Source organism: Elaeis guineensis, chromosome 2 (genome assembly GCF_000442705.2).
Source record: "Elaeis guineensis isolate ETL-2024a chromosome 2, EG11, whole genome shotgun sequence".
Lineage (NCBI taxonomy): Eukaryota > Viridiplantae > Streptophyta > Magnoliopsida > Arecales > Arecaceae > Elaeis > Elaeis guineensis.
Window position 1 is genome coordinate 90,944,387 of NC_025994.2, and position 14,384 is coordinate 90,958,770.

The 14,384-nt window shown below is 39.5% G+C and overlaps 1 protein-coding gene across 2 annotated transcripts; it reads right to left on the bottom strand.

Annotated features, from left to right (window-relative positions):
* Nucleotides 1–1,294: 1,294 nt before the first annotated feature.
* Nucleotides 1,295–13,199, bottom strand: LOC105053622 (conserved oligomeric Golgi complex subunit 1). Of its 2 annotated transcripts, XM_073252151.1 has the most exons (7): nt 10,829–13,199; nt 10,415–10,609; nt 6,285–6,589; nt 5,961–6,146; nt 2,908–3,088; nt 2,506–2,548; nt 1,295–1,969 (listed from the first exon to the last, which is right to left on the bottom strand). In XM_073252151.1, exons 1-7 carry the CDS (start codon nt 13,070–13,072, stop codon nt 1,917–1,919), a joined length of 3,207 nt encoding a protein of 1,068 aa, XP_073108252.1. In that variant the 5' UTR covers nt 13,073–13,199; the 3' UTR covers nt 1,295–1,916. The 2 variants fall into 2 exon arrangements, with proteins under 2 accessions (XP_073108252.1, XP_010933175.1); XM_010934873.4 differs by lacking the exon at nt 2,506–2,548 and having other exon boundaries at nt 10,829–13,198.
* Nucleotides 13,200–14,384: the final 1,185 nt, after the last annotated feature.

The following is a 14,384-nucleotide window of genomic DNA, read 5'->3' on the forward strand; positions in this document are numbered from 1 at the left end:
TTGAGTTTATGGATAAGCCACAAAGCTTGCAGTGTCGATACCGTGAAGAAGTCCATAGCAAGCTTTTCAAATTGTCAACTGTCCAGCATGGATGTTATCATCTTATTATTCTGCCAATACATCTTTTACATGTGTTTAAGTTTATAATGAGTGGTAGATCGCTGATCCTTTTCGTTTGGAGCCATTATCGCAGTTTTTGGCGCATAAATAAAAGGTGTGCCCGTTAGGCATGGAACGGGATCTTGCTCTGCGCAGCATCCCTGGACTCCACATGGCTTGGGTGTGAACATGCCACTGGTTCTGGACCTCCGGTTAACATTGCCCCTCCTCGTCCTATATATAATTCTCATGTAGGGATTAAGGCCGTTAAAATTGTCAAGGCTTCGGTGGGAATCAACTTTATCTTGTTCTATAACGGGCACATAACTATAAGTTGTAAACTTGTTTGTTTCTGTGCAACATTGTATTACGATACAGTTGTCTGTGACCAAACAAATATTTAAAATTTTAAATTGATGCTCATGTTATGGAAGCAGACAAGCAGGAGTACGAGCATCCAAGTTTCAACTCATGCTCTTTGTGCATCTACGCTAACCAACCAGCCAAAACCAATGCCCACTAATGCACTTTCTGGCAACCTCAGGCACCAACCAGCATATTGAATCGTCTGACGGAGGTTAAGCAAGAAAACGAGAGGAATTTTTGACCAATCTATAGCCTCAGATAAAGCAGATGCTCACCAGCAGCACCTGCTTATCCAATCTTAGATGCTTGAACCCAAAATATATCTGGTTATACTCCAATGTCCCGAACATCAATTTTTCTTTGCTGGACCAGAAACCCAAAATTCAGATGATGAGATTCTAGAAAGATTGGTAGAACTGAGAATTACACAATATTGCTGATTAACTGCGACAAGCAACTTATTATTGATGCGTGTTATGTACATAGAGAGCGGGATAACCCACAAAAGCAATCACCACTTAACATATTGGCAGAAGAATTATATTGCCCAGTACTGGATTGAGACTAGGAAAGAAATAAAAACCAGAACAAAAACTTTAATACTAAGCAGTCCAGAACCATATCTGATCATCTTGGGGTTTATAGTCTGAACCCTTTTTTCTTGTTTGAGAAGATAATTGAGGTTATGATATTTCCTACTGAGTATCTGCATGCTCCCAAGAGTCCACAGTACCCCACCAATTTGCAAATCATAGCAGTCTCTAGGCGTGACAGAATAACTGTTGTGCTGCAGATAACTTTTGGAATTTTAAGAGAACGGAAAATTGAATTTGTGCGAAATCTCCGATAATATATTCAGAGGTGTATCAGGCAGCAGTCCTTTACAAAACAAAAGAGCACCAATGCCCTAAATAAGATACACAGCCTTCCTCCAAAACAAGTGTAATGGCTTAAACACAACTGGATCTGCTTTCTCTTTTATTTTGATATATACTACAGATGCAGTAACATACACAACAGCAGTTGCTCACCCAACCTTTTACAATGGATTTCCTCATATCACCTCTTCAACTTCAAAAATTGGATGAATGTTCTTCCCTAGCATTGCCAAGTTTTGATCAAATAGGATAAACCTTCAATTTGGCATAAATGAGGAACAAAGATGAAAAATCAAACAGCAGAAAATTTCACTGCCTCTCATCCATGCCTGTAAGAGTTGCCACCAGAAGAGACTGGCAGTCTGCAGTTCCAACCCTCCCTGATTCCAGTGGCAGCGTTCGCATCAACTACAAGAATCCCTCTTCAGAAGAGCCAAGTCGATCCACTAAGTGTCAAACCTGGTGGCACTTGCTGTAAGAGATGACAGAAGTCCTGCTGCTGGGCCAGGAAGCATGTCACCAAATGTTGACATGGCAGCTGCTGACCTGTCCTTGAGCTTGCCAACTTGGCCATCAGAAAGCACAGATCCCCACCTTGATGTACTTTCTCCAAATTTGCTGCCAACCTATGTATTTGGAATGACAATTATAAAATTTAATTCAGTTAAAAATACGGCAAATTTTACAACAAAGCAAGACTCTTAATCTTGGAGAAAAGCTCTTGAAAAATAACATAGTTCATATAACCCAATCATTAAAACTAAAATATGTTAAATCCTTCAAAATTAAATTAATATAGAACCTGGCAAATCATTAAAAATAATTAAAGGTAAAAGACACACATCCCATTAAGCTGGAGTCCGTGTACACAGCTCCAAATTGGTTAGTGGGCAGTGAGACCCCTATAAGATGATGAATGGCATTCCTGAAAATGGGAGTGCGTGTTGTTCTGATTAAGTGATTAATTTCTAGGCATTTTATAAACTGAAGAATCTGATGCTGTAGTAACTTCAAGAGACATTAAGATGAAGTTGAGCATAACATTTTGGAGGACCTGAAACCTATGAGAAATGAAAATATGTAAAGTGTAAAGCTCAAGGTATGCAGTCTACCAGAAGATCTGTATGAAATTATGGATGAGAAACCCCAAAAATAGACTTACATGTGCCTTTAGCTGAATCAAATGCAGCATCTTCACATGTCATCTGCTTTCAGAATGTGTACAACATATTCAATAACAGAATCATGCATATAACTAGAAGATTGATGCACATTCAGCCTCACAAGTTTTTGAATGTTGCAAACATATGAGACAACAAGTACTTCACAGTTCAGTACCATGCATTCCTGACTATAATGTGTATCATTAGCATTTTATGGGGACATTACAATGACAAACTGAAATTTCTAAATGGAGACTTCTTTATCTGGAATTCACAATCAGAAAAGTTGATCTTAAATTTGTGATCAAAATGATTATTGCCTTACCAAGACGTTGAGAACTATGCAACTATATACCAAGCATACATGACTTTATATATGTATGACTTTATATGACAAATACCTGGGTCATGATTGATTTGAACAATGGCGCTGCAACTCCAAAACTAAGACTATCATCAAGCTCAGGCTTTGGAGACCTTTCCCCATTTGAATATGCTTTCCAAGGGCTCCTCGATGATGTATCATCAGCAGATGTCTGGAGGGCTGATTTATGTGCTCCTCTTGAAGATAAGGCAGGAGCACTAAAAAGAAAAAGGCTTTACAGGTTAGAAGCACAGAATTATTGGCAATGGCAACAATGCATATAAAGCCTGATGAGAGATAAAGCCAAGGAAACAATTGTGGTGAAAAAAAAAAAGAAATCTACAGTTTAGTTAAGCATAATATGTGATCTTGTTAAAATCCTCATGATAGCTTTTAGTTTAATCTAAGTTGCGCATTTCATCTTATATCATTCATCCTAACATTCCAATTACAGCACAAAAATACCTTTAGTGGCAAATTCTATACGTGGGCTTTTTTAAAAAGAAAATGGTAAGAACATGCAACAACATTAAGCTTAGTGGCATAACTCTATTACTACATCCACGTCACAGACTTACTCCAGAAATTATCCCAAGTGCTTCCAAGTATTTTGCAGTTTATACACCTAGTGTGTCATGAAACCACTTCAATTCCGAGTTCCAACTAGACAAATTAATGTTTCATTTGTTTCCGCACCTTTCATACTGAATAACTTGTCAAAAAAAGAAAAATGATATAACAAAATTTGTTTAAATTGCATAAAGATACCAATCAGATATGAATAATGACCACACTTTTTTTTAACCATTGTAGACACATCATGTATTTGCAATATTCATGTTTTCTTTGAGTGAATGCAAATATTAATTGGATAATTAATGTCTGCTAGACAAACATATAAATGAGTCACATATAATAAATATGTTAAGATATATTACTATAAAATCGATCTCTAGAATAATAATACAAAAAATGAATCATTTATGAGGGATTCAAGTTAGGATCGCCAACTCGAACTCAGACCTCGTGCCGGCCAGCTAGTGGTATGAGTCGATACGCTCTCATACCCGACTGTACTGGGCCTGAACCGACATTGAAACGAAGGATGAAGTAGGGAGGAAAAGAAAGAAAGAGAGGAGAGGGAGGAAAAGGGAGGCCGACGGAGATGCCAGCGATGGCCACCGAAAAGCTGCTGAGGCCTCCCAAACTCCATGATCCTTCACGAGAGAAAATGAGAGCAGAGAGAGAGGAAGAGAGAAAAAGAGAGAGGGGAAAACGGTGGGGAGGCCACCAGACAGCCCAAAACAACCACTGGTTGTTTTGGGCCTTCCGACGGTCACGGCGGCCCTCCGGCAACCTTCTTGTTGCCTTCCCCTCCCTCCTCTTCTCTCCCTTTCCTTCTATCCATTTCTCTTTTCTCGCATTTTGCGGAGAACCGTGGAGCCTTAGAGCCCTCAATGGTCTTCCAGCGGCCTCAACGGACCACCGCCGGCTTTTCCCTTTCGTTCCCTCCCCTCCTCTCTCTATCTCTTCCTCTCTTTCTTTCTTCCCTGCTTTATTTTCGCTGGCGTTTCGAATCGAATGCTTGAACTGCACCGATTAGCTACCGATATAGTTCGGCACACCCCAAACCACCTGATTCGATGAATCATGGATTCAACATTCAAGTTCTGCATCTATGAACGTATGCAAAGAATGCCCTAATCCATGGTATGTACATATGTACACACACACACATATATATAGATAGATAGACACACGTGTGTGTATACATATACATACGCGCGCGCGCGCACACACAGACAAACACATATGCATATGTATACACACATACATATACATGTGATCAATTTCAAATGTAGAATATATGGTATTCATTTCATCCGATCTACAATATTTTGTTCTCTTTAGCCCGATAAATTCAAGTGGATCTCACACAAAAAAAGTGAAGACCAGCCACTGTAGATACAGACATAGTGATTCACATAAACTTAATTCAGGAACTTCCAAGAACCTGTTATTTAACATGGACATTTCAAAAGACAATTGGGGGTGAGCCTTATCGCAATGGTAAGGTTGCTCCATTTGTGACCTGAGTGTCATGGGTTCAAAACGTAGAAACAGCCTCTCCGCACATGAGGACAAGGCTGCATACATTTGACCCTCTCCATGGTAGTGATAGTAGCCTAGTGCACTGAGGTGTCACTTTTATTTCATAGGACAACTTGGTAGTTTATTGAAAAAGGGAAAACTGTAACATAGCACATTCCAATATTAGGTTTAATACATAAAAAATCTGCAGCTCAAGTATCTAATGCCTTCTGTAGAAGTATCCCAAACAATAAAGTAAAATATCACATGTATATCATATGATAATTTGGCACAACTAATAAAAATTGAAGTAATTCGAAATCATCTAAGGTAGAAAATAACAAGGCCCTAAAACATAATTTCAAGTCATCTTTAATTTGAGCATCTAAGTAGCTTTCATCTACTACAGAACATCTGATCATTAATTGCTATCATCCAAAGTCTGCCAAGATTGTGGGAGCATTGAATCAAGGAACATTTATCTTCAATTGTATCATACAGTGTTGGTTATGTGATGCTAATTGACCATGTTAAAATCAAACTAAAGTTTTATTTACCTTGTCGATAGTAGCCTCAACATGCTTGCATATAACAAAACTAAGATTTTTCCATGTTAGCAAAAGAATGAGGAGTTTTTTCATCACTGCAGGACTGCTGGTATGGTCCATACTTCTTAAGAGACCATTATGCAGAATCATAATACTTTGGTAGCTCTGCTACCATATGATTTATGGAGTTTGTTGTCATGGTTTCCTCTTCTCTTGGCATGAGCAGATGGTACAACAAAAAGAGTCATGCATATGTAACATTATAAAAGCCAAAATTTTTAAACGAAGCTGTCCCTGTTGAAGGCTACATAGGTAGTAATTATTTCGAAGAGCCCAGGTCCTACAAAATGTGCTTATGATGTGGAATTGGTTTTTATGTTAGCAATATATCCAAGAGATCCATAAATATACTTCAGGAAAATATCATAGAAATGACAGGAAGAGTGTCAACCTGATTGGAAGGTATTTGAACCGAGGAACTGTAGAGCATCTCATTATATTTGAGTCTGTATTGGATTTCGTGGGCAATTTTTGTACGGTGTCAGTGTACATGCGATTAAGCTCAACCAAGAACCCAAAGAGGACCGCATATCGCTTATATGATTGCTTCTCATTTTCCCAGAGGTAGGGCTCATAACTGTGAAATTCACAAGAACATATATATACAATCAAAAAAAAATAAAATATGAAAAAAAAAAGGGGTAGAATAGGGAGAAATAGTAAAAGATTAAAATATAATTTTTGTCCCATCGGGGACATTTATAAAAGAGCTTACATAGCCCAGTCAATGGGATCCAGCCTTTGTGAAAGCTCATTCATCAGCTTCATTACATGCTCCCTATTAGCATAACCAGGCTGGAGTTGTGGTTGGTTCCATCTAAAAAGAGGCTTTTGCATCACAATTTTTGATGACTCCTCTTTGGCATTCATTTCAGGAAACCCAGAGGCAGGATCTTGGCCCCCAGATAGAATATCAGCAATGAAATGCAGGTCTAACAAAATCTGCAGTGCTCCTTTTTCTGAAACCCGAGCTTCACCCCCCTCCATGCTTGATAAGAAATTTTCATATACATCCACCACCTATTACATAATGAAGGCAATGTGTACATGAGAGATTGTTATCATTAGGAACTGTGTCAAGCCATTTCAGGACTATGATCTCCTCGCAATTAACAACACACAGTCAGCTTGCATTTGACAAAAAAATTTGTTCAGGTGAAAGTAAAAAACTGGCATTCGACAAATCTCATGAAAATGCCTCTCATATATATAATTATCTTGCTTTTGACTTGAAAATAAAAATAAACACTCTTCAACAAATTTTGGAACTCTGCTGCAACTGGAATTGCTTTCTGTTTGTGTTCTCAAATATATGCGCATCTTTGGTATGACTTTGTGCTTGCATGCCAACATACAAAGTTTCATACTATAACAACCATACAACCCTGCAAAGTTTTTATTCTTAAGTGCAATGTTACATCATTGTAATTCAAATCTAATAAAGTTTATAACCAAACTAGATATTTTATCTTTTCAATATCAATTGTAAGTCACAAAATTTTAGCAACAATGCTAGAGAGTACTGTTTTCCATGCCCGAAAGCACGCAAGGTACCATACCAAATTGATTAATAATCTAATCGAATAATAAGACCATTCAAAATTGTGATAAGGCTATTGATATTATGGCACTCAAAATAATTTTCAATGAACAAAAACTCCACTATAAATTTGGTCCAAATTGTCATCAAACCCCACTGCTGTCAATGTTGAAATTATTACAATAAGATAATAAATGAAAATGTTATACCAACTCCCCAAATATTTAAGTGAAAGATGAATCCAAGTGGCCAACATGATCGGCATCCTGTCAATCATTAGAGAGAAAACTGTCCACATCCAACGACTCCGTGTCTCCGCAGAGTGGGTCGTCTGGGATGATTGCATCCCAAAACTTGGGATATTGGCATCCTGTGACACTTCTTTTTATTGTTTCTAAATATTTGTCTCTTTGTTCTTGCTTTCAATCGGTTGTTCTGGTCTGGCTCGCACTGTCACAGCACCATACTGAACCCACACCAGACCAAGACATGCTCCAACACCAGGATTAAACCCTAGTTACAGTAATAATGAATAAAACATCATAAAGCTCTCTAGCATGTCTTTGTTATCATTCATTATCCTTGTCTAATATTTGTCAAAAAAGATGGTTAGCATTCTTTTAAGTTTGTCATTACTTAACATTCATTATGCCAGATCCTTTCCAAATATGAACCTTGATCATGGCATTACATGGACACGCAAACTCCCACATGCTTGGGGATGGCTTGATAACACATAGGTGATCACTGAAAGAACAATTAAGCAACAAGCATATAATGCACTATCATCAAAGCATATAAGTCTATATTATATGTTAATCAAAATTAGAACAAAATCTGCCCTATAATGTTATATTATTTTCTCCCTTGTCTTGAAATCAAAACCAATAACAATTTTTTTCTGATAATATATGGACACACAAGCTTTTATCATCATCCAAGACATGAACATTAGGACAACACAAAGGAGCACTTTAAAAGAATATCATTATCAACAAGTAAATTATGGATCATTTTCATAATTATCAAGACACTTTCAGTTTAATGTGAAACACCAGCAGCTCATGTCCATTGTTTTATATGATTGCTTTATTTGCAAGATTAAGGAACCAGCATGATTTAACTGCCTCAAATTTGATAGACAAACTACTGAGCTAGTAATGCTCCATAAAAATGAGATAAAAAGTATAATTCACAAAATGCATATATAATTCATAAATTTGATAGACAACACCCCATGCACCCCACCTCCAAAATTGCAGTCATATGCATGCTGTTGGACACAAGACTGTGTTCTACTCAAGCTCAGCATGAATGAGGCTAGGAACACGAGGCAATGTATTGTGACTCATGACAAGAAGGGACACAATGATGTATGCAGAGTAAAGGTTGTTAATCTAAGGCTTTCTGCATAACACCCATTAGCATAGGTCCTTGACCGAGCCTCTAGAACCTTGGGCAATAAAATCACAAAGTTTATAAACCTGACAGCTGATGATGTGTTGCTCTGCAGGTTCATGATCACAGCAGTCTAAAGTGTGGTGTTTGCAATGTTAGGCGGCAGAAATTCAAATCAAATGCTTGTAAGTCCTCATAATGGTGACAAGTTAAACAAGAAGATATATATTATCATGTAACACAAAACACATCATAGAATCTCCATGGATGGCCAAACCAGTACCGGGGGTCGTACGAGCAGGCTATCGGTTTGGTATGATACTAGTACGTACTATACTGACCCAAGGCATACCGGAACCAGGGGGATGGAGAAGGAGAGGGAGAGGAAGGGGGAGGGAGAGGAGAAAGAGTCGAGTGCAAGAGAAAGTGGAGGGTTTCATCAACCAGAGAGGGTGAGAGAGGAGGAAGAGAGAAACAAGGGAGAAAGAGAGGACTTTCTCGTCATCATCGGCAAGAGAGAGAGAAAGAGCAGGGGGGACAAAGAGCGAGAGACGGAGAGAGATTGAGAGAGAGAGAGAGAGGGATGCATGCTAGTCCATCATCATCATTATTGTCACCATGGGCGGTGGCGATGATGACGAAACCTTAACCCTAGCTCGAGAGAGGTGAGCCAAAGAGGCGACTTGGGAGGTGAGCGATGATGACGAAACCTAGTTCGGCAGAGGGTCATTAAAGCTTGAAATATCCTGAACCGAGCAAAATTGGGCAGTTCCACCTGGTTCGGACCGGTTCAACCTGGTACGAGGTGCAGACTGAATTGAAAGGCTATCCAGTCCCGCTAACTGACCAATTCGGGTCTGCAGTTCAGTATACTTTAGCCATCATTGAATCTCTATCTTGAAATTCTCCTATCTCTGATGAAGTGTTGGCTTACCATAAACTCGTTGCAAAAGAGACCGGATGTATGAGGAAAAATAGCATAACAGATATTTAGGCATAACAAGGGCATGTATATGGAGCAAGGAAATTATCATAAGGTGACAACCTAGATCCTCCATCAAGGTACTCTTACACTGAATTATGGTGATAAAGATCAGAAGTGTCAAGGTGCCAAGTAACCCAATGACATTGACTCTTGAACGTGATACATAATGTAGTGGCAAGTTCCAGCCTATATCTTCTAGCTGGGGTGTCTCCCTCGTTTCGCCATGGAATCCTTCTACCTAGAGGCTTTATTTTCAATCTATTTGTTAGAATTTTTCCTGTAAAGAGAGAGGAAAATCCATAAACTGATTTTCTTGAGAGATAAACACCTCAGAGCTACACCAAGATTTGCACCATTGGGTTATCAATTTAGACAGCTAATGGTAGGCCCTAACAAAATAGACATGAAGGCAGCAAACTATAAGCAGTTGCTTTTGTACATCTTCTTCCCTCTATAATGTGATGGCCCTAAACTTTCTCATTAAGCATGTTGCTTCAGCTAGCAACATGGAAAGCTAGCAACATAGTTATTTAGAAAAAAGCAATGTCGATGGGGTCATTTGACACCAATAACGGATAGCCAGAGAAAAAACAAAACGAACATCTATAAAGCATCTTAAACTAGGAGTTGGAGCAAACAATATAGAACACGATAACCTTGCATCTTAAAGCTATTAGGTCACATCTTTATTCCAAAGCTTCCAGTGAAGAAAACCCTATCGATCAATTTCTAGTCCTCAAGAAACTGTCAACACAAGTCTGGAAAATTAAGCCTCAATAGTTACCTAGAAATTATTGTTAAAAAATGCATATGTATGCCGTTGATAAATTACACCATGTAGAGTGGTAAAAAAAGTGCAGACATCAGCATGGGCAGACACTGCCAATCTGTAATCTACGCACAAGGAAATGGAGTAACATACCTTCTCCATCAACCTCCATGCAAAATTTTGCAGTATCATCTTGTCAAGAACATGACCTCCAACTTTATGAATTTCTAAGCATGCTTGAAAGAGAAAAGATGTGACATAGAGAGAAGGCATGATAGGAAGAGCTATTTTCATCTCCAAAGGGCCGTTACTGGATTCTTCTTGTTTGATTACAGTTACTTCCCAACCCTGAAAAGAATGCTTTGATTTATCATTAGAAACTCACAAGCTGCAGCTTAACTTTTTTCAGACAGCTACCTAGACACCAATGGAAAGAAAATTGAAAAGCCAGGTTATATAAACCAAGAAAGAATCAAGAGTTCAGTGTGTTATTCCAGAAATATGATCATGGAAAGATACAAAAAGCAATGCAGCAAGTATCCAGAACATAGCAAAAGCCACACATACCCGCAAAGGCTTTGCTGAAGATAATGCATCATCCTTGTTGAGATTCTTGGAAAGAATAATTGATAGCTCGTTGGACACCCATGTTATCCATAAACCATGAGCTTTGATGCAAAGTTCTTGCAAAGTTTTGTTTAGCTCATCGAGTTTTGGGTGCTTGCTGTCATCCACAGCATACCATGCAGTAGCAGCTGAAATTGTTTGCCTTCTGGAATTATCAAAAAATTGCTTTTTAGGGCTTCTGGAGCTGTCAAATGTATGCCTTCTAGGGCTAAAAGAGACTAGAGAATCAAAGGCCACCTTAGATTGCCTTGGCAAAGGTGATGATAGGCTAGTAAAGGCTGCACCACTTGTTTCTTTCACCCACTGCCTTGGGGAGCCGAGTATCACAGGTATGTGACTTGAATGGTTTCGTAAAGCAAACAAGAGAAGACCAATGAAAAGAGATCTTTCAACAATCATAGAAGGTGGTAGAGAATCCCTGTCCCCTTTGTTGCTTCCTAAGGAAGCAGACAGATGCGAAAGTTCATTTTCGAGTTCCTTCAGTACAACTGAAATGGTCTTGTAACACTTCTTCTGAATATATGGCACAAGTTCCTTCAGCCTCAAAGTAGAATTATGAGATTCTACAAAGCATAATAGATCCTCCAATATACTTTGGCATTTACTGTCCACTGCATCTCTAATCCGACTGACTTCAGGCCCAAAATACGCATTGAAACAGCTCTGGAAATCATTCTCATCAACGGTTGGTTTAAAGTTATACGAAATTCCTGTTTTCTTTTGGTTGGGCTCTGAAAACCAAACCCCACCTGTATAAGGCTTCTTCAAGTATGTTTGGAAATCATCCTCATCTTTAGGACCAGTGGCCGCCACAACAGCCGCCATTGAATTTCTCACGTTGATGTCTCTGTTCAAGTTCTCAAACTCTGAATGAATGATCTCCTTCATCCTCTTCAGGAATGCCGCTTCCAACCTATCTTCCAAAATATCCCTTCCATCCTTCAAAATTAGCCCGCAAATCTGGTTCCATGGCGACTCAATTTCAGAGCCAAAGACGCTCCTCAGCCACCGCTCCAAGCTCTCCTCGAGCCCCTCCCTACCATCCATAGCCTCCCGCACCAGCTTCTCAGTAGATCGAAGGCCTTCTCCACTTCCGATTGCATCCACAAGATGCTTTCCATTCGACAGTTCTCCGAATATCTCGTTGCAACAGCTCTTCAACCACGAGGAACAGGTCTGGGCGATGAACTCCGGCTCAAGCAACACCATCACTGACTCCAATTTCTCCCTGTGCGACTTCCATAGCCTCACCTCCTCCTCAGGATTTGGAATCCCTCCAAAAAGCTGCGTCCCGGGGGGCGATCCAAGCACAGTCTTGTAGAACAGCGGCATCTCATTCAACGCAAGAACGAAGAGCTCCCCAACTTGCCCTAGACTAGCCCTAATAGTTCTGATCGCATCACAAAGAACAGAAGAAGAAGATTCGTTTGAGTCTACGGATGCACCGGCGAGCTTCTGAGAGATCCACGACCGCCTGGAGTCGAGGAAAAGCCCTAGCACCTGTTTGGGAGCGAGATCGTCGATGATGGCGGCGGCGGCGAGAGCGTCGGCGTAAGCGGCGACGGTGAGCCCACGGTCCATCAGGCGCTCGCGGCTCCGCTGGGAGATCTGGGCCTTGAAGCTCTCGACGATCTGCCACTGGTGGCGGAGAAGCGGGAACTTGGCGAGGGCGTCAGGATCGACGGCGCCGCCGCCAGCGGTGACGAGGCCATGGACGGTCTTGGCGCGTAGGTAGCGGCCAGAGGCCTCGAGGAGCATGGACTCGTCAAGGCAGCCCCAGATGTTCTCGGGGGTGTCGACGAGGTACTTGATGCGGGAGGCGATGATGTAGACGCGGGCGCGGGCGGGGTCAGGGGCCAGCTTGGGGGTCTCGGGGTCGGCGGCGGAGGTGGAGAGGGAGCGGAGGGCGGCGTCGATGGCGGACAGGTTGAAGGAGATAGCATCGCAGGAGGACCTCATAAGGAGGATAGAGTCGGCGGACTCGATGAGGTCGCGGTAGCTCTTGCCGACGAGCTGCCGGAGCTCTTCCTTCTTCTCATCGATCTCCCGCCGGGTTGCCACCTCCAAGCCGCGGATCTCCGGGATCGGCTTCGTGCGGAAAAGGGACTCCGCGTCGCGGGTGCCGACGGCGGTGGCTGCGGAGCCTGGGATCTCCCCCGCCGACCGCGCCGAAGGCGATCTCATGCGGAGGGATCCAGAATGCCTCCTCTTCTTTTCCTCCGAATCCAAATCCAAACTCTAACCCTGGAGAAGATTGGGATTGGGGGGAGAGTGCCAGATCCGTGAGGGGGAACAATGGCGGATTCAGAAATTTTATTTTATGGGATCAATATAATAACAAAAGCAGGATAGCTGCGGGGTAGAAAGGGGCAAAAAATTAATAAAATGTTATTTTTTTAAAAAATAATAAAATATATAAAAATTGATAATATATAATATTTAAATTTTTATAATAAATATTATAAAAATAATATTGTAAAATTTTTAATATTATTAAATATTAAAATTATAACCGCTAACAAAAAACTTATCCAAACATACATATATATATATATATATATATATATATATATATATATATATATATATATATATATATATATATATATATTGATATAAGTGATAAAAATGAGGAGACAAATAAAATTAAAAAAATATTATAAAAAAAGTTTAAAAAAATATATCTAATTTAGGTTGGAAAGGTAGACAAGTGTTGCTATTATATTTGGATTGATTAAGATAAAAAATAAATTGATGTGAGATTTAAATATAAAAGATGAATGGATAGAGACTATGAGATTGAGGTAGATTATTAAAGGATAAATAAAAAAATAATAAATAAAAAAAATAAAAAATGAGAAAAATGAGAGAGAGGTCAAAATGTCATGGGAGAGAAAGAGAGAGGTGGGATATGTGAGTTACTGAAGAAAAAATATAGATCATAATTTTTTTTTTATTTTTTAATATAATTTTTTTAGAGTATAAAAAATAAATTGATGTAGGGTGTAAATATAAGAGATGGTCAAATAAGATTGGATTGGGATAGTTAAAGATAAATAAAAAAATAATTAATAAAAAAAGAGAGGTCGAAGTGGTGTGAGAAAAGGAGAGAGATTGATAGAGGTAGGACATATGAATTATTAAAGAGAGAGAATATAGGTCATAATTATTTTTTTATATAATATTTTTTAAAAAAAATTATATGAGATATGGGACCAATTCATAAAATTAGTGGGTTGATTTTAACTTTTTCTAATAATATATATATTATGTGTGCACACATATCACTTTTGCTATTTGTATATATATAAATTTTTTTTTTTATGTGTGGGATCGATGGACTAGACCTGTCAACGGATTGGATTCGGATCAGGAACTAGATATCCAGATCCGGATGCAATCTTAATTATTGGTACCAGATCCGGATCCGAATACCCGATGGGTCTAGCCTTGAAGTATTGGATTCGGATCCCGATGGGTCTCGAATATCCGGATC